The following is a 21,275-nucleotide window of genomic DNA, read 5'->3' on the forward strand; positions in this document are numbered from 1 at the left end:
CTCCAAGGTGTCAGAATCCATCATAGCCCACTACCAGCTTCTCAATGAATGCATTTGCCTACAAGTTGAAGAAGTTATGTATACTGGTTTTCTAAAAAGTGTGAAAATCATCATATTCAACATATTTGATACGACAATTTGTAGTAGCAATAAGAATGAATTTTTCATTGATATTCAGCAGTTAAGAACACAGATTTGCTTTGCAGAGGAGGAATCAAATGCTTCATTGCACTTATGACAGCTACAAGATACAGGACTGAAAAAGACCACCTTGAGGTCACCCAGTCCATCCTCATGCACAGAAGCAGAATATTTGCCTAAAACCTGAGGTTCCCAGGTCTGTCTGCCCCCACTTCTTCCACTCTTCCAATACCTTTTTACTTTCTGGTCCTTCAACTGCCTCATTTTTTTGGCCTGTTACCAACTTGCTCTGCCCACACCCTGCTACTGTCTCCTCTCCCACATCCTCTGCTGCTACCCACTCACATCTACCCAGACTTCTTTCTACACCTCCTCATCAACCTGATGAATCCCACCACCACCACCTTTTCCCTCTCTCTTTCTCACTTTGAGGAACAGCTGGTTCTTCTTCACAATGTTCTTAAGCACCAGCCTCTAGAACTAGATCTGATCTGGAGTGCAAGCTAAGAAAACTGACAGATCACATGGCAAAGAACAGCCCTGTGATTTACCAACTCATGATGATGGCAATTCCACAAAAGGTAAATTGTTCATAGCTGTTGTAAATAAAAATTGTCTATCAGCCTATCTTCTGATCATGTAGAAGGGATTTCTTTACAGCAATCAGTGTTCTGGTTCTTTCTTTGGCACTTTGCACACATACAGTAGTTATGAAAAATAGTTTATATTTTTAAACACAAATTCAATCTAATTCCAGTTTATCACTGGTTACATACAATTTTTATTTACAACAACTATGAATGTGTTGCATTATTTTTGTCATATCAAACTACAACTTACATTTCACAACAGAAGCTACATTATGAGGTAGCTCTCTCAAACAACCAAGGAGCATTTATATAAAAATCTTCCTTTTCATACGTGTGAAAATGAAACATCAGTTACTTCAATACTACACTGTCTCAATTTACTTTTACATCAGAGAACATCTATTTGTCATCACCTCACTATGAAAGAAAAAAATAAGATGTTTCTGCTAAAGGGAGAATTCTCAGGAGCAAAAGAAAAAGCATCTTTAGTGTTGAATCCTAAACAGTACAACATGAACAGAGCTCAGAGGAGCTTCAGTACAAATACTGTTAAAGCCTAGCATAAAACTTTGTCCATTAAAAAAAGCAGACATCTGCAACTACAGGAAATTAAAATGGAGATCTTTTAAGACAGAGAGAGGGAGGGAGATAAGAATGAAAAAAGAAGATGGCAAAGGAGGAATTATGAATATTAACTTTTAACAGCTAGGGCTAAGAATTCAACCAAAACCATTTCAAGTTATTATTTTTAACTAATGCTGCATTAATGATTTCAATCATTTCAGTGCAACTAATTGCTGCATTAATTATTTCAATAATAAGTACCTCTTGTGTCTAAAAATTCAGCCAGATTTCATCCAAAATGCATGCTTCTTCAGTGCTTTCATGTCCAGATTGAATCAGGAAGCACAGAACATGTAGAACTGAAAAGTAATCAGAAAACACCTATTAGGTTTTATCTGAACTTTAAATAATGTTGTTTAAAATATTACATAGAGGTTTGGTTGGTGGAAACACATTTTATCTTAAGCTATATTTACACTGCACACACTGTTGCAGCATAGGGATAGCCAGGCTAGTTAAAAAGTCCTCTGGGCTGCGTAATTAGCTCAGATAACTCTGTAATATGCTGTTAAATTGCTTTGCTGCCTGAACTAGCTTATACATTAACACCACATTGCTTTGTGTAGTGTAATCATACTGCCAAGTCAGTTAACACGCCTATAAAGTATGTACAGGCAGAAAACCTTGTCTCTGCTCCTCTCCTGTATCTCTAAATAAACACAACAGAAAGTCACTATTCGCTACCTACAAGCCTGTGTAAGTGCAGGAGGTGTTCAACGATTAAACCCCCTCAGTAAAAGCTGCTGCAGGAGGCGGCGGGCCGAGGAGCAGTTGCTTCGCCACCTGGTGGCACCGCTGCACCAGCGCAGGCGGGAGCTGCGGCCCGGCGCCGCCGCCGGGGGCAGGCGACAGCAAGAGGCCACAAGGGACCAGGTAAGTCTCTCTGCACAGAAACTTGCATTTACCGGGAAAGTAAAATAACAGATTTCATTACAGAATTTTAGATTAAATTAGAAGTCAAGATCTGCTCTAGCTTGTCCTGTAAAGCACATAGACACTCAACAGTGGAATTCACACAGCCAGTAAGCTTTAACTAGTCAGTAGGAGACACAAGAGCAGAGCAGCACACGTATTAGATAACTTCAGGACAGTGGGAAAGTGGTTATTATACATCCATGTATCTTTTCTCATTAAAGTAAGGGCTAGCTCTTTGGTCTTGGAAGCAAGAAGGCAGTTTTCTAGCTCATCTGCTGAGTTTAGAAAAAGAGAACAGAATGCAGATCTCCACTTCTCCGAAGTGTATCAAGAGAATCATTCAGTAACAGATATTTGAATCTACCTGTCTAGGAGTATCAAGAGCAGGGTTGCTCTGTGAGGGAGGACAAGCTGGAAGTCAAGGGCAACCACAGCAGATAGGGGTAGTAACCTCCTCAACAAGTGCAAAGTCCCAAGGTAGCTGCACAGGGACAGTGGTGGCAGCAACAAGCTCCACCAACAGTCCAGCAATTGCCAGACAACTGCAAGACAATGACTCAAGGCCAAGCCAGGAAGTCCAGTCAGTAACACAGCAACAGAGCAGAGAGGCATAAGAGCAGGCCTGCCCACAACACTGCCCAGCCTAAGTCTGGATGTCTCTGGCCTGCGCTTCAATGGAGCTCCAGCACCAACGGGCAGGGGGTGCGCTGGTGGGGCGCCCCAGTGAGCCAGGGCAGGGCAGCTGAGGCCTGTTGGTGTATTCAGGGCCCTGCCACTACCCCCCCGTACACCAGGTGAGTGTTCTCAGACAATCCTCCCACTTCCTCTCGGGTATTGTATGAAATGCAAAAGTATTAAATTTGAAGTTATTTGCTGGTATGTTTGTTTGTTTACCAGAATACCTAGCATCCCAAGGTAATCAGTACTGAGTGCTGAGTAACAAGCACAGGGTACTGAGATCAATATTCAGGACCTGTACTGAACTCCCAACTTCAAATTGGAGAAAAATAGGATTTGAAAACAGATGTACAATTACTCAGATGAATGCATCTAATTACAGACCTAGCTAAACTGCAAGAAGCAAAATGAAAAATCTCTAATGCAATCTTTGTTGCAACATCCTTCACTACAGCATAGGTCAAGGGTCAAACCTGCCAGTAATTTATGCTTTCAGTTACAAAACTACCATCTGCTAACAGTAGGCAATTACAAGCTTCTTGCAATGTCTCTTGCCTACTTGATCTGAGGAACAGAGATAATATGAACAGACAAACAAACGAGACTCTTCACTGCCTGATTTTGTTCAGGATAAATGTGCCTTGAGAACGCCTAGTGAATAAAGCTCTTCAGATTCAACCGTGCATACCCAGAGTCAACCTGCTACTGGTTCACAAATCCACAACCTGCAATTGGCAAAGCCGATCAGGGCTGCAAAGATTTAATTAGCATTGCCTGCTTTCACTATTATTGGAAAAGTAGATCTCCATTGATGTAAATGACCTTCAGAATATGTTGTTAATCAACGATGAATATTGATAGGAGTAAGATTTAAATGCCTAAAAGCATTTTTCCCTGCCTAAATCTTTTTAGTGAATCTAGTCAGACTAGTCACTAGTAGAAAAGGCCTGAATGTCCACTTGGACCAGCTAGTAACATAGGGCTATGCTGGGTTATCAAACATCCCTGTTTGCTATGGGCTTCCAGAATGGCAAGGTGGAAGGGACATGTATTGTGTAACAGAAGTCTTGCCTGAGGTGGCACTTTAAAAAAAATTTTTATTATTATTATTATTTTTAATCAGTGAAAGGAACATTCCCCCCTCTCTATCTCCACTCACAGAATATGTAGTGCTGGCTTACTCACTGGTTTGCAAAGCCTAAACATATTAACTGCAGCAGGAACTGGTGCTATATATTGAGGTCTCTGATCTTGCAGTTGAGCGTAACATGGATTGTTTCCTCCCCAAATTTATGAAGGATAAAGCTTTTTATACTAACAACAGACTGTACCTAGCAAGAGCAAGAATCATAGTAGCAACAGTAACTTTGCAAGGGGTGACAAAACAGGTTTCACGCATATGATTTAATGCATTTACTTTTAGGAAGGCAAATCCAGCACCAGGTCAGAAAGACTGGAGAAAACCATTTCCATGTAATCATTTTATCTATCTATAATATATATATATAGTACTGTGAAAACATGTTTATAAGTCACATTCTCCCCTCAGATTTTTCTTGAGCTTTTATACAGCACTTTCAGTCCCCATCTTGCATTACAGTATTAATTAGTGGAAACACACAACTATATTCCGTATCAATTCTCAACTGCCACAGAACTGGCCAATTTACCAGTGACATACACCACCGTTAGTTAAGCGTCAATCTAATACTGTGCCTGCCCAGGCACTAGAAGGCGAGCGTCGCCTCACAGAGCTCCTCCACCCTTCCGCTTGTGACTATGTTCAGACCCAAGATGGCGCCCTCTGATCCAGAGCAAGGCAGATGGAGCAGGCACAGTCTTAGGATGCGGGCGGCTTTTCTGCGAAAGCCTCGGCACCTGCACGCTGGAGCCCTTTGTTCTCCTCCCTCCCCGACCGGACAGGCGGCACTACCACCCCGAGGCGCGCCCGGGAGCCCTGCCGCCGCGCGGCTCGCAGTGCTCCCCCCGACCCTCCACCACAGCCCTCACATTTGAAACGTAACCGCCCCTTTCCTCCACATTCGAAGCGTAACCCCCTTCTTCCCCTGACAACGCCGGGGCCGCGCAACATTCTAGGTAACCACGCCTCCCTCACGAAACAACAAGGCGAAAAAAAATCCCCTCCCACTTGAGTGGCAGCCATCTCAGCCCGTAAATCGGCTCGCTGCGCGAGGGGGCGGGAAGAGCCTCCTGGGCTAGCCAATCAGGCGGCCGGCGGTTGGGCCAGGAGGGCCCGGGTTGGCGAGCCTGGCGTTGTGCCGCGTTTCCAAGGGGAAGTGAGCGCGGCGCGGTGGGGAGCGGAGCGGAGGGGTGCGCGCTGTGTGCCGGGCAGCTCAGTGCGGTCCGGCCCGTTCTGGCCGGGCTTGGGGACGCGAGCATGAGCTTGTCCTTGAGGTCGGTACGGGCTGGGCGGTTCCTCCCTCGCGCCGCTTGGGGGTGGGGGCGGCTGCGTCCTGGGGCCGCCCGCCGTCTTTGTGGTGCCAGAGGCGAGCAGGAGGGTGAAGGCGGGAGCGGCCGGGTGCGCGCGGCGTGCTGGCGAAGGTCGGTCGGCTGGAGCGTTAACCGCCTATGTCTGATCCTCTCAGAGAGGATCACTGTGCGCAGCCAGGGCGGATTAGGCCTGATTAGGGTCTTTCTAGAATTTGAAAGATTCACCTGATCGTTGAAAAACAGTATCATGGACCTTCAAAAAGCCTCTTAATAAACTTTAAGTTGACTTTTTTTTTTCCGATGAGGAAAAAATAACACCAGAAGCAAGACTTAAGCAGCTATTGTTAAGCCTTTGTTTTTTTTCATTAGGACTCAGTAACTGTTGTAAAAAGAGGCTGTGGCTTATAAGTTCTATACCTCACAAATCCTTGTGTTCAAGCTTGTTTAGTACATCTGTGTGGTATATATGGTCTGTAATTCTCTAGTATAACAACTTTACGCTTAATGTAGTAAAAGCGTTTGCAGCAAAAGTGGCACTGAACTACTTGAATTTAAGTACTACTCAGAGTCTTAAAAATATTCTTTTATGCTAGATATTAAATAAAGACTTGTATAGACAGATCCGTCTTTCTGAAGAGTTCAACGTTAATCTGCTTTCCAGCTTCTAAATGGATATGTTTCATCATCACGGCTCACAAAACGTGGGTTTTTCAGATCTGAGCAGCTCTCCCAGTTCTAGTTATGTAGCCAACTGAGAGTTATTTTAGTTCTTTCAAAAACTATAGTGATCCGAAGCCTGTGTGAAATTAAACTGTCTCAGCTGGTCTTTTAAGGGCTTTTTACTCTTCTAGGATCTTGTGCTGAGAGGTGGGTCCAGTTTGTGCAACTTGCATTTTCGTTGTATATATTTGGAATTTTCAATAGTATGGCTAAAGTGGTCGCTGAAAGCTGAGTCACATCTGTATGTTTAATCTTTGGTTTTGTTTAAAATTAACTAATATTTCCCTTTAACAAAGAAGAAGAAAAAGCAACTAATTAAAGGAGATGTGGAAAACAAATATCCTTCTTGAACAAGCAGTTTTCCATTCACTCATCAGTAATTTTTGTGTATTTTACAGCAAATGACATTGTATGCATTTCATTTCTGCTGTAAATAAACAAATGTGTATCAATATTTCCTCCTGACAGCATATAGAATCATGCAATAGTTCAGGTTGGAATGGACTTCTGGAAGTCATCTAGTCCAGCTTGCTCCTCAGAGCAGGTCAAACCTGAAATTAAATGAGTTTGCCCAGGCCCTTGTTCAGCTGAGTTCTGAAAACTTCTAAGGGTGGAGAATTTACAGTCTCCCAGGGCAACTGTTCCTGTGCATAACCATTCTTATTGTGAAAAATGTTTTTCCTTAGATCCAACTGCAGTTTCCCCTGTTGCAACTCATAGCTGTTGTTTCTTGTCCTTCCTCAGTGCATCTCTGAGAGCCTTGTGTAAAATAACCTTCAAAGTAATGGAAGGCAGCACTCTGATTCCCCCCCTTACTCTTCCCCCCCCCCCCCCCCAGGCTAAACAAACCCAGCTCTCTCAGCTTCTCCTTCTACATCATGTGCTCCAGCCACCTAAGCATCTTAGATAGTCTGCTTTAGGCTTTCTCCAGTTTCTTTTGTATTAAAGGGGTCCAAAATCGGACACAATAGTTCAGATGCAGCCTCTTGATTGCAGAGTGGATTGGTCACTGCAGTTAGCTACCATCAGTGCGAAGGTGTGCTGCTAAGCTTCATGTATGTCCATTTCTTTCGACAGTGTACTTTGGGTACTGACAGTCTCACTCATATAATCTATTACCTCAAATGCACTACTTTTTGTAGAATTCCTGCTCTGAAATGGGCATCTTCCAAGCAATTACCCTGGTTACACCCGTCAGTCTTTGACATGAATAAAGCACAGTTACAACCACAACAGAATTTACACTGTGCTTGTTCCAAAGTATCTTTAATCTGTCCCATCCTTTCAGCAAGCATTCTTGTGAATTGAATATCCACTGGATTTTGCATAAATTCATTTTTCCTAATCCTCTGTAATCCATACATTCTGTAATACATACATCTTTCTAACAAGTATACTGTACTACATATTTCATAACCCTGTCTGTTCATTTTATGTGCATACTAATTCTGTTCCGTTTACATATGAGCAACGTACACTTTTTTTCAATTGTCATTCCCAATATATGTGCCATTTATCTTCTGTCCCTGTCATCTGAAAATTTAATCTTATTTCTAGACTAGCCAAGGAAAAGAGGGCTATATTTGATCAGTATGTGCTGATTTTGTGCTTGAGCTTGTCCATTTTGTATATACAACAAGCGGAGCAAAAATGTCATTAGATTAATGTGTGTATGATTTAAAGGATTTCTAAAAATCTATAAATGCTGTTTATCTAAAAACTGTTTCTGATAACAAAGCCAAAGATTTGTGGTAACTGACATCTACTTTAGCAGCCAGACAACCCAATGAAATGCCCAGTTAAGCCTCCAGCTGCATCTCTCTGAAAATTATTTCTCCTACAGTTAGGAATAAAGTGTCTTCAGGAGTTGTGTCATTTCAACTGCTATTCAAGTTTATAATCTCAAGTATCCCTTTTAGATAGGCATTTTTTTCTACCTTGTTTTTTTAATAATTTATTAACCAAATCACTTCTGCTAATTTTATTTGGTGGGAGGAGAAGGGATGTCATTCAGTCTTCACAAAGCTATTGTCTACTTCAGGTGTTATTTTAAACTGGGAGAAACTGGGGAAAAAATGGATGAGAAAGGTAGAATGATCTGTGTTATTATGGTGAGTTTCTTATTGATGGAAAAATATTACGTAGAGCCTTATCTTCCCAGTAGGAATCAGTTACATTGAGCTTCCTTCTTTTCATACAGGAATGAACTTTCAGTAGACAGAACTAAAAGGAAGAAAAGAAGAGAACTGACAGAAGAACAGAAGCAGGAAATTAAAGATGCCTTTGAGTTGTTTGATACAGACAAAGATAGAGCAATAAATTATCATGAATTAAAGGTAAAAGGAAGTACTTAATCTAACCTGGCTCCACAGTTTGGCTTTATCAAGTAATTCAAGAATTATTTGAAAGAAGAAATGGCTATTTTTTACTTTAATTCTTGTTGCAGAAATATCTTTGCTTTAAAGGTACAGTGATTGTCTTTTTATTTCAGAGTTCAGGTACTTTATCTCTACTGGAAGCTACCATGTATTAGGTACTATTGGGATATATGGACTGTTAATACGCTTTGTCCAGTTGCAGTATGCTTTGCATTCCCAGCAGTTGTGATTATTTGCGAAGATGTTTCTCAGCTGTTGTATTCGATACTATGGCCCTGAAATGGCCGATGCTGTGGAGGAACAGAGATGTATAAAATTAAGAAATACCTCCTTCTCTACGAAGTCAGCACATGGCATGGATTCGTATGGGTTTATCCAGTAGGATTGTGGTTTTTTATTTATCGTTTAGCGTTATGTTCGTATGTTTGCAAGCAGTCAAGTTAGTGTGTGCTGAGAAATTACCATCTCAGTTGAAATGTGGAAGCTAAGGATGTACTCCTAACCTGATACAAAAATAAAAAATGGATTGTTGTCCTGATGGCATCAGTGGAGAAGTAGTAAATTAAGTAATTTGTAAGATGACTTGTAAACCCACAAGCAGGCATGTACTCATTATGAATATTAAAGAAGAATAATTTGAAGAATGGTTTTCAATATTATCATATTGAAAAAAGACAGAATTTCCTATTAGAATAACTGTTATAGCACCTGATTAAAGTGCTTGAAATAGTTTTGAAAATTATTTAAAAAAAAAAAATCTACTTGTTCTAAGAAGCATTTGGCCCAGCTTATAAAATCCCTGAAAATGTAAAATGATGTTGTTTCATTGTAACTTGATATTCCACTTGCTAATACTAGTTTTAGATGATTTTATATCCAAAGCTTTTTTTGCTTTTATTGCTTTTTTATTTTACTTATTAATGTTCCTATCCCACTGATACGCGCATTTTGTATTGGGTAATAAGATACTTAACAAAAATAAAAATAAATCTGCTCTACCAATATTTTAATATTCATATATTGTTGTACTTCTGTTTTGTTCCAAAAGGTGGCAATGAGAGCCTTGGGTTTTGATGTGAAAAAAGCCGATATACTGAAAATACTTAAAGATTATGATCGAGAAGCGACAGGCAAGATTACCTTTGATGATTTTAATGAAGTTGGTATGTATTTGATTGTGTACCTTGAGAAAAAGTGGGTAGCGAAGCAATACTTTGCATGCTTTTTCACATTTCTTAATAGTACTAGATAATTGAAATTTCATTTCGTGTTTTTCTTAACAGAAGTGAATAGAATAGATAATTCTTTGTATACTGAATACACCGCTGATATGGGGAGTTGAATCATAGGATCAGTATGAAAGGGGCTAGAGTATACATAGTCCTAATCTGTTTCAAACTTCTGCAAATGAAAAAACTTTAACTTACAAATGTAGATATTCTTGTGCTGCTTTTGAATATTGTAGGATTCTCCTTCCTGTTGTGGAAGAAGTAGTTGGGATTGAATTTCATGGGAAGGAGGGTACAGAGAGACAATCTGTAAGCATTTCATATATAACAAAGATAAGAGAAACTGAAGCAGATGTTAAATATTGTAAATCAAGGATTTTCAGCTGTTGATAAAATCAACAAACATTGTTTTCATCAAACAACAAATTTTATTAACAATGGAATTTAATTAGGCTGTTTATCTAAAAATCCTGTATTTTGCAAAGTTTTACATATTTTGAGTATGCAGTGATTGCAGAATTTTTAAATATTCGGGATTAAATTTCTCTCGGATTTTCTGTTTGTTACATATAACTAATACTTCTGTGTGCAATTTTTATTTACAAAAATATAAACTGGGATTCTTTCCATATACATCATGTGTTTATTTCTGTATTTTATTATTCCATTCCATGTGTTTAAGGTATTAGATGTCTATATAGTTTGAGAAAAATCAGTGCTGTTCAGATATAGTTGCTCTTGGCTATGAAGAGCAATCTAGTTAATATGGCAAATAAATTATCGATTGAAACGTGGCAAACTTTAATAATTTAACAGGTTAGGATTGGAGAAAATACGTTGTTAATGACAGAAAATATTCTGTCTCAGTTGTGTTACCAGTTAGGGCAAGTTATGGGTCAGAAAAGACCCAAAGATAAAGCCTGTGGGGGAATGTAAGTGACCACTATCACTGCAGCTGATTTAAGAAGCAAAACCAAAAAAACTTGACAATGCATCTAGATGTGATAAATTATTTTCATGTAGGTATTATCTTTGGCCTATGACAGACTGGAGATGTTAGATCTGGGGAGTCTGGGGGAATACAACTTGTCTCAACTATTTACTCTCTCAAGGGTTGTGTTGTCTTTTTTTCTTTTTTCTTTTTTCTTTTTTTTTAATCCTTGTGTTCAATCCTGTCATTGTTCATTAGTTCCTGTTTCTGTCCTAGCTATCAGTATAGGTAGTCAATAAATGCTGTGCAAAGCTATGAAAATTCATATAGGAAGCACAACATACAAAATGGGAAGGTAATGTAATTGAACCTGTCCGAAAACTTGAGTCAGATCTCAGTGCGGCTATGACATGATATATCCTTCAATCAGGATTAAATGTGATCAGGGAGTTAGAGAAGATAGGTTACAGAAAAAATAATTCTGAAGAGCTGGTTAAATATTGTGAAATAGTTGTTGAGTCATCAGTTTTCTATGGTTCAATTTATGAAAAGATGAAACTATTGTTAACTCTGTTCACTAATTTTCTTATGTATTCAAATGCTACTTAGGGTTTTAAATGTAGAAATGGTCCGTGTGAAATGTATAACAATACAGTAATATTTTGTCTTGTTTTTACAGTCACATCACCTATGATATTTAGAGACCTAGTATTTTATTGTTCTTCAGATAATGTTGCAGTTATCTTTTTGCCCTAACAAGTAGAATTTTTAAACGATGTATGGTGTCATGCATAGATAGTTGTTTTAAATGAAAATATTTAAATTTAATCTAAATCTAAAGGATTTATGTATACATTTAATCCTCATTGAGCGTATATGAGCTTGAATCTAATTTTTTCCTGTCAAGTTCACTAAGGCAGAGAAGGCATTCTGTCTGCAAACACTAGCAGATTTTAAGTGGTGCTCTATGCACCAGCAGGGATGACGTGTTTTTAATGGCTTGATGAAAGTCATAAATAGCAAGTCCTGTAATACAAGACTAGCAGGTACAAAGATGTGAAGATGTTTACAACTGGTTCCAGAAATGTCTGAAATAATTACTAATAAAATATTTTTATACGGCAAGTTATTTAGTCTGTCTTTTCTGTTATAGAAGCTGATAAATGGATATGATAAAAGAAATAAGACTGATGAATCCTTTCAGAATTAACATCTTGCTGTTCACAGTAGTGTCCCTTTGATAACCCTTGTGCTTAGGTTTTGTTGTTTTTCTGTTAGTGAAGTTTTATATCTAAAAGAGAGGGTCAGTATGAGTGCTTTTCATTGCTCAGTGTTGTTCCACTGTTCTCTGCAAGTCAAAATTCTATCAAATCATAACATTTAAAGTCAACAGATCCACGTGTCTGCATCTGTCAGAGTTGATCTTTTGTTCTGAGTTGTAAGTTTGGAACAGACTAGGAGTGCGTATACTTTCAGTTCCTGTTCAAAAGCATGAGTATGTCTAAATTGCCACATAGGTTTTGACCGTAACTGGTGTGTCCCAAAGAGATATGTGTTTTGGGAAAAGAGAAGTGAGAAAGGTCAAATAACAGCCAAACAAATATGCATATTGGACTGAAATAGGTAAAAATGGAGAGTAGATCAAGTCTGAAGTGTTCATTCTTCATATTACCTCTTTCTGTTAATGTCACCCACAGTTTACCCTTCAGAGTTTCTTAGTCTAACTTCTTTTTTTTTTTCCTTAGTGACAGACTGGATATTGGACAGAGACCCACAAGAAGAAATACTCAAGGCATTCAAACTGTTTGATGATGATGACTCTGGTAAAATAAGTCTGAGAAACCTGCGCCGGGTTGCAAGAGAACTTGGTGAAAATATGACTGATGAAGAATTGAGGGCTATGATTGAAGAATTTGATAAAGATGGAGACGGAGAAAGTAGGTGTTAAGAGGCAAAATCCAATATAGTCTGTTCTTAATTTTCTCCCCATTTTAAATGTGGTCTTATTCTGAAAATGACTGAAATCTGCATCATTATCCTCTTTGGTTTTCTTCTAAATGATTTCAGATCAAACTTGATTTAGCTGACAAACAATGGAGGCTGTTATTTTTGATAGTTGCTAGTCCTGGAAATACATTTTGGAGTCTAAAAATCAAGTTGCGTTCTCTGCCCTTAAATTCACCAGTAATTCCCATTCAGCCTGCTGCTATTAAAAGATTGGTAAAAGTATAGTTGAAGGTGGAAGTAGTTGAACTGGTACATGGGAAATTCCATTGATTTCTAACTACACTGCATTTTTATGTCCATGTAAATTAGTAAAGGGATTAAATGTCTAAGTTTCTCACTCCTGTGATCATCTAGTCCAGTGTTTCTCGAGTGCTAATGTGCCAATGTTGTGGTTTCTGTATGTTAGTGAAATGGGGAGTATTAAGCCAACAAACCATGCTGGACTTACCTTGGGTCCATGCAGGATCAGCTTGGATGGGTCTTGAACATGCTTTGAGAAGTAAGAGTGCTGAAGAATGTGGTATGAAAAATGGTTCTGGGCAAGGAGCAAGATCCATATAGTGTGCTGCAGAAGAGATTTATTAGCTAGATAAAGAATTAATAAACAAATACAGTTTGATACTCTGCTTATTAAATCTCCCTGAGCACTGAAACTTAAGGGTTTTTTTTTCCATTAGCTTAAAAAAACAACAACTGTATTTACACCGGAAAGCTTAATACTTGTATTTCAGAGACCACTAACTTCAGCCCATCTGCATAGATAATGCATTGCTAACAGTCAGAGAAACCTCCTTTAGAGTTTTTCTTGCATGATGGCTACCAATATCTGAGATTTCCTTAGCGGTACACTTTTTCAGTTGCGATACCATTTCTAGTTATAAGCCACCTCATCTGTTGAGCTTTACTCTCACTACTAGTGTTTTAAAAAAAAATTGCATCATTGTCAGCCTTGTGACAGATGCTGCTCCCCTCTGTTGTGCTTGTGATAGCTGTTATTCCACATTTGGGAATGCAACTCCAAGTTTGGCAATTGCTGACCTGCCCTTGCTTGCACTTATTCAAATGCCGAAACAAAAAACCCTACTCTTTCAAGAGGTACAGTGGGACCTTTAAATATAGCCCAGTGTTGTGGGAATATAAAGGTTGTATTCCATTTCAGTGGTGTAAATATGGAGCCTGTAGGCAGAGATTGTAAAAGTCAGTGTTTCAACTGCCATAACAGTATTATTGCTGATACTGTTACTATAAAATTCAGTGTATTGTTGAGAAGAGTGTGATTTCTTTCCTTTGGAGATACTGTCTTCTGATAGTTATCTATAAGTTTCAGGCCATGATTTCATGATAAATCCATGCTGCATAATTCTGGTGTTCCTCCACACTCCCAGCTGTGTCTTCTCACTCCTTTCTTGCACTGGCAGTATCTGATCCCACAGGATAGATGTTTAAAGGAGCTAAGCCAGCAGCAAACTAATTATTTAGGTTTTTAAGCATTATTTTTCTTCCTGTTTAGATTCCTGAACTCACTCACTACTTGACCAGATTTTCTTGAGGCTTTATCATGAGACAATGGAATTTTTTTCTCTTGGCATTTCCTGTAGGCTAATTGAAGGAGATCAGTATACTGACATCTGTAAATCCTGTTTTCACGCACCTATCTGTATGCAGTGGCACACAGGATTTAAGCTGTGAGTTCCAGTAGACAGTAGGATACCTACTTATCTCCTTTTCAGCAGCTGTTTAGCAAACAGGGAGCAATGGTTGTTTTCTCCAGCCATTAGACTGCTAGTCTAGGTAGACACTTCCGTTTTAAGGTTATTTACTTTTAAAAGGAATGACTGTAATAACATTGCATTACTAACAGTACCTTTTTTTTTTCCTGAAATCTTCAAAATAGCTGTAGATGGAAGATCTCTTTCTACATGTTTCTTTAGACTCTCATTTTACCTTTCTTGAAGAGGTAGCCTTAGATGTGAGCAAGAGTAGAAAAAATTGTCTACAAAAATATACAAACATATACATACAAAAATGTCTACAAACATATTTTGTTCTTGGTTGCTCTCCTGAGGCTGCCAACTGAGATGCCAGAATGATGATCAAGGATGTTTTTTATCATGTGGCTATTTGGTCACTAGAAATTGAATGTCATTAGAAATTGAATGTAGACCATTAGCTTCTTTCAGGAGGGTTGCTGAGTCACAGTTATTTTGGATCAGTGCTCCATTTTTGAATTCAAACTGATGAACTAAGAGTGAATGGCTTAGTTTCCTTTTATTCATTCATCCATTCATTCTTCTTGTTAGAGTAGTCAAGCACGAGATTGAATGTGGAAGATTGACAGCATAATGTTTATATATGGTGCTGTTTATCCTTAAGGTTCTGTGTGTTTTCTGTTCTTTAAAGAAAACTGATGCTGTTTCTAGCTTTTTAAGATTCATTTTGGAAAAAAGTAAATAATTCTATGATTCACTGTTCCATTTAGCTTCAAACATCTGGGTCATGTAACAAAATTTTGCTGTCATCTAATTCTCCTTCTTTTCCTGCCAAGAAAAAAAATTGGAGCTATTAGTTAGTAGCATTTTTAATGGATAATCTAAATATGGAAATAATACCACTTGTGTTTTAACACTCTTCTTACACTTGATAGATTGTTTTGCTCATAGCAAGATAAGATCTACTGATATCTGTGTTACCTTGAACTTTCAGGCACTTTTAGTTGGAACTTCTAGTTTTTCCAGCTAAACCAGTGAGCTGTACTGGTATGCTGTATGTAGGTTTCTGTAAAAGAAAGCATTCTTGAAATATTTATGTCTGTATTTGCAAGGTAAATTGTTTTATTTCCTTATTCCTGGTCCTTGGGGATGACTTTGCTTTAGAGGATGACTGTTTTTAGAAACTCTGGGGTATAAGTTCATGCAGCTTTTGTCTTTTGTGAGTCTATCTGTAGGAAACATGATCTCAGGTCTCAGAAACAGGTCTCAGATTCTGGCATAGAATTAGAAAAAAAGCTTCACTGAAATAATGTTCTCCCTTAACTCTCCAGAGTCCAAGTCAACATTTACTTCATATTAAATGGGATAATAGTTACTTGTTTCATGATCATATATGTCATAGCATTGAGGGAAATCTGAAACTAGGAAAGACTATGATTGCTTCTGATTTCATTGTGTATAACTATTGCAAATACATCATAAATCTGAGAAGGATTACCTGGGTAATTGGGAATTGTCGCTACATTTCTCTTTCCAGTTTGTTTGAATGTTGCAAAACTTGTTAATCATTATAATATTGTATTTCCACCTTGCAACATTATTGAACAAAGATGTCAGAGGATATTTTGGGGAGGATGTTTGGCTTTGTGGTTCTTTGAAACTTCCTTTGGCTTCCAGTTTTGGTCTGTGTGCAGTACTGAAACTGGCTATGGAATATTTCTGGAACAGTGTGTAGAAATTATATCAGAAGGAGGCTGGGTGGTATGAATACCATAAGCATACTTAATTTCTTTGTTTCATTTGATTTCGTTTCTTATTAAGCAGGTAGCAGACAGTCAGTCTCAATAGGCTACTTTGGGGAGAAATTTTTTTTTTTCTTTCCATTCTGTATTTTTCAGTAGTCCATGATGTAACAAGGCAACACCTGAAAGAATCTCCACCTTATTAATCCGTCATTTTTTCTACGTACTGGAAAAATTCAGAGGCCTCAATACTTTGTGGAAATGTCTTTCATTGCCTCTTTTGTAGAGTTGTTTTTCTTTTTCCATGAATGCATTCTTTCCCTGATCTCAAGGTAGAAGTAATCAATTCCAAACAGCCTAGCACACAGTTTGGCTAGCTGTATCTTGAAATTGTTCTGTAAGTTGAAAATACAGTCAAGAGGTAAAGGTTGTTCATTCTATCTCTTTGATAATACCCAAAATCTGATTCTTCTGAGTGACATTGATGGGACATCCTCAGCTGCTGGAAAGTACAGGATACCAAGCTGAACTTCCATGCAGAGAGACAAGTGTCGTATACTCTGAATAGCAGGCCTGTTTGATTACTGTGAGAAAATATTTTTGAATCTAAAAGTTTAAAGAATAATCTTTCACTTTCATTTTGATATGAAGCAAAATACACAGGTCATATATTTTGGTAATTTTTCATACATTTCAGTGCTTAATGTCGTACTTGCAGGTTTATGGCTGAGAAAGTAAAAAGAATGTAATATTCTAGCTGTTGCATTTTATCCCATTCTGTATCTAAAATGTGCCCTCTGGTCAGTAATGTCGTGGGGTAGTAACACAGAAATAGAAAGAAGGCTTTGACATTCATTTGGTTCTTCATATTAGACTGACATGCTGAGAGCGTCCAACGCGCCTGTAGGCTTGCTTACAAAGGAGGGCATTGTATTGTGCTGCAGTGATCATTTAGGCTGATGGGGGACTATACTTCCTGGACAGTAGTCTCAACTTGAGGATTGTTTAGGGGAAAGATTTATAAAATCACTTAAGGATTTTCTGTGTTCTGAGAAGGTGAAAAGAAGCTGTAATTTTTTTCAGACTGTGAGAATAGTCAAACACTGGAACCTCGGAGATACTCAGAGCTAAACTAACAAGGGCCTGAGCAATCTGATTTAGTTGACCATGCTTTGAGCAAGGCATTGGGCTATGATTTGAGGATTATTGGGTTCAGTATCTCGAAAAGTATTTAAAATTTACAGGAGTAATATATTTCTTAGCATGGAGTAATGCATTTGTTATCTTTTAATAGACTTAACATATTCACAGAAATTGATTGTCTAAATGTGGAATTAAAGGAAATTCAGAACATGCTCTCTGTTAAATACTAATGAAGATACATATTTACTTTGATTGTAGATATGGGAAATTAAGAACTGTATATAAGACTGGGTAAAGTCTAGTGAACAGTGACTTCAAAAGCAACAGTAGAGGAGAATTTCTGTAAAATGCAGGAACATAGTCTTAACCAAGCTAGCAACTTGTCCCTCTTCCCTGACATCCTTACTACTTGAGGCATGGCATTGACACGTTATTATTACCAATTTTATATTAATAATTTCAGGTGGTTTCTGAAGCCAGGCAGTAGCATATATAAAGTTGTATGTAAGTATGATGGCATAAAGCTGCTATCAGTGTTAAAGTATTGTCTCCTACCATTGTTTTGGTGTGCTGACCATGTGTATATATAAAACCAGAGATAACAATATTTTTTTTAACTCTTCTAGTATCTAAGATATATTTCTTAATTTTTAAGGATTAATGTTACACATGTGTTTCTGTAGGGAAAAAAAAAATATAGTCCCCAAAATCATTTTAATTACACCTATTTCATTTATGAATCACACAGAACAATTAGGCCGCAAGCCTGGTTGTAGTGTCAGTCATGTGACCTAAACAAGTAAGTAATATCACTGCCAAAGGAAAGCGATGCTTTCATCTTTTAATTCTTAGCGGCTTTGCCAGACATTTGACTCGCACTTTAATTATTACATTTTAGGGAGTAGCTAGATTTTTGCGGTCAGTTACGCATCTTGCCAGATACGTGTGTAGCTATGTGTAATTTCTTTCCTGCAACTAAACTGATTCAGTTTCATCTCTGAATTTACGTTTAATGTGGCTTACTGAAAAGCTACGTTGGACTCCAAATATATCCTTAAGATAACTACCATCAAGAAAGGTCACGTATGCTGAGAGTATCCCTCTCTTCATCACGTAGAGAGTGAAATTGGAAATTATCTTAAATAAGATAACTTGTAAGTATTTTTTCATGCAGTTGAATGACTTCAATATGTAGTCTTTTTCCATCTGCAAATTTTTGTGTATAACTCTTAAAGTAATTTTATAATCTCAACAAGTGAAAATAGGTCGTAATATGGTATTTAGTGGTGCTTTTTGACCAGTATAACTAAATCAAAAAGCTTTCGTTTTTATGTAGTAAAGCTTTAATTGATTATTCCAAACCCTGGAAAATAAATTTCCATATTACTTTGGTTTTCACTGTAACTGATCAAGAATTGAACTCCCCCTGAATATAAAGAACTCTAAAGTGGCAAAATGGGCCAATAAACATCTGTTTTATTTCTTAAATGTGTTCTTTTCCTCCCTTCAACCTTCAGTTTCTAGGAACAAACAGAAAAATATTCATACACATAAATATCCTGTATATATTTTTTCCAATAATGTTTTTTTTTAATCTTTGTTATAAGTTCTGGCCTGTGCTCCAAATATACTCTCACTTTTTAATTGGCGCAACTGTCTCTCAGCTCTTTCACGCCTTCTCAGTATGTACATTTTATTTTAATACTAATCCTCATCATAATTTTGATGATTTATGTTAGATCATTGCTAGCTACTATATTCTACGAACAAAAATGCATTAAAATAGAATTAACATGGAAAAGAGATATCAGTATATAAGGGAGAAATTACGGGAGTATTGTAATTATCTGAACACAAAACATTAAAAATTTAGAAAGTATAGAATAATGATTATATCTGGAAAAAAATTAATTGGGCAAAGCTGTGGAAATGCTTTTTAAGTTCATACAGACAACCTAGGTCTTACTGTAGTAAAACATGATGTAACTATGTGATTGACAGTTCAGAGTATTTGGTCCTAAACAAAATTAAACTAAATTTAAAGTTGATTCATATTTTCTGAAATGTGTCACAGCAGGGCAAATTTAAGTTTATTTTTATCCTTTTTAACATAGTTGAATTTGTTTAATTTTCTTCCAACTGTAAATGTAATACTTAATTTTCAGGGCTTTGTTTAGGAATAATTTGGGCACTGGGCTGGGACAAATAATTGTCAGGGAGAATTCTTCATACATGTGTGGCCATCTCCATACCACTGACTCATTCTAACTGTTCCCCATTGCAGTAATTAGTTGCAGAAAGAGCATGCTCATTGGTTAAATCTTTTACAGTGGCTCTGTTTTAACATATGAGTAAGGTCAATAGCTCAGGTATAAGTGCAGCAAAAATAATTAATGATTGCTAATTAATTTATTATTATGGCTTAATTTCTTCAAGTACATTTGTGTAAAATTTCAGTTAATTATAACTGAAGAATGAAGAAAGTTCAGAAAGAAAAAAAGCTGGTCAAAAGTCCATTTTAATTCTAGCTAATTTATGGAATCATTACTAATGATCTTAAAATTTGTACCGTATTTAGCAAGTATTATGTGTTTGGGAGGGAGAGGAATAGCATGGGCTTTTTGGACACAAAGGTCTGAATCATTATTTTAAGAACAAAACAGAATATTATTATAACTCGGGTTGTGGCATTCCTGCTAAACAGAGACATAAAGAATAAAAAATAGCAACTGATTTTAACATTTTTATAACTTAAAAAAAACCCTTAGAATTATAAACAAAGTATTACATTTTTGCCTAGCCATCATTTTAAATACTTTTCCCAATGTTTTTATTTCATTCTTCTCTTTTAGAATATTTTTACTTTCATAATTTTACAGAAATAATAGCTTATTATATATGAGCTAAATTCTGGCTTAAGTGCCATGCATAATCAAGCTTGCATTCTGGCTTTATCGTTTTACATTTAAAAAAAAAAGTGAAAACTCTTCAGAAGCAAAAAATCCAGACTTGTATTTATAAACTGTAGTTAGCAATGGATCAGACCCAAAGAGTACTAACTGGGAAACCTTTAAGTAAAATGTATAATACAGATATAAATTATTTTATTCTGTGGTTTATGATTGCTTGCTGTTTGTCTAATAATTTTCTCTTTTATTACAGTCAATCAGGAAGAGTTCATTGCTATTATGACGGGAGATATTTAACATCATAGGAGAAGAAACAAATTCAGCACAAAGAAGAGAGGAATCATTGGCAGCTACCATTACAATATTTTGTATTTCTGTTCAGATCTGTAGCTGGAGTCATGCAGAAATTTTCCTCACAGGACCAAAAGAAACACAGATTATGTGTACTGATACTTCAGTATTTTGTATCATTAAATAATATCACTAGAATTATTGATATATCATTTTAGAGTAGGTAATGATACATTTCCAGATGTTTGAGTACTCATTTGTAAAATAGCTTTGTACAAGATTTCTAAATTAAATCATATTATAAGAACCTTTTGAAGTTGACTTTGCGTTAGCATTAGCTGTGGCCTTAGTTTTGATATATAAGGTTTGACAAAATTCCATTTTAATAAAATGTTCTTTAATGTTGCTACTTGAAAGTCGTATTATTTTTGAAGTTTAAACTGGACTGTAAGTTCTTCAAAAAATATAAATTTTGTTTCATATATAGCTTGTGCTTCCCCTCTTCTAGATGAACGGTACTATTAAATGAGCAAGCATTTGCATCTTCATAGTTGAAGTTCACTATCTCTGCATCACCCCTGTATGGTGGCAGAGGGCAGGTGACTATGCATCATGATAAACTGTATCAAAAAATGCCCTTAAGTTGTCCGAATGTCAGCCAGCAGCTCTCTTTTTAGTATGTGCAGCTCTGATATCTGTGAAAACAATGACAACTGTTAATGATGAGCAGATGCTCTTCCTCCAGTACCTAGTTAGGACAAAAGCATTGCGTGGAATGAACTCTTAAAGCAGTTAAAAAAAAAAGATGTGTTTCTAG

At 37.2% G+C, this 21,275-nt stretch overlaps 1 protein-coding gene across 2 annotated transcripts; it reads left to right on the forward strand.

The window, feature by feature from the left end:
- The first annotated feature begins 5,220 nt into the window (after positions 1 to 5,220).
- On the forward strand, positions 5,221 to 20,863 carry CETN3 (centrin 3). 2 transcript variants are annotated; one of them, XM_067315672.1, is made up of 5 exons: positions 5,221 to 5,363; positions 8,320 to 8,455; positions 9,546 to 9,660; positions 12,403 to 12,594; positions 17,517 to 17,643. In XM_067315672.1, exons 1-5 carry the CDS (start codon positions 5,347 to 5,349, stop codon positions 17,528 to 17,530), a joined length of 474 nt encoding a protein of 157 aa, XP_067171773.1. In that variant the 5' UTR covers positions 5,221 to 5,346; the 3' UTR covers positions 17,531 to 17,643. The 2 variants fall into 2 exon arrangements, with proteins under 2 accessions (XP_067171773.1, XP_067171772.1); XM_067315671.1 differs by lacking the exon at positions 17,517 to 17,643 and adding an exon at positions 20,421 to 20,863 and having other exon boundaries at positions 5,224 to 5,363.
- The last annotated feature ends 412 nt before the right edge of the window (positions 20,864 to 21,275 follow it).

Source organism: Apteryx mantelli, chromosome Z, assembly GCF_036417845.1.
Source record: "Apteryx mantelli isolate bAptMan1 chromosome Z, bAptMan1.hap1, whole genome shotgun sequence".
NCBI lineage: Eukaryota > Metazoa > Chordata > Aves > Apterygiformes > Apterygidae > Apteryx > Apteryx mantelli.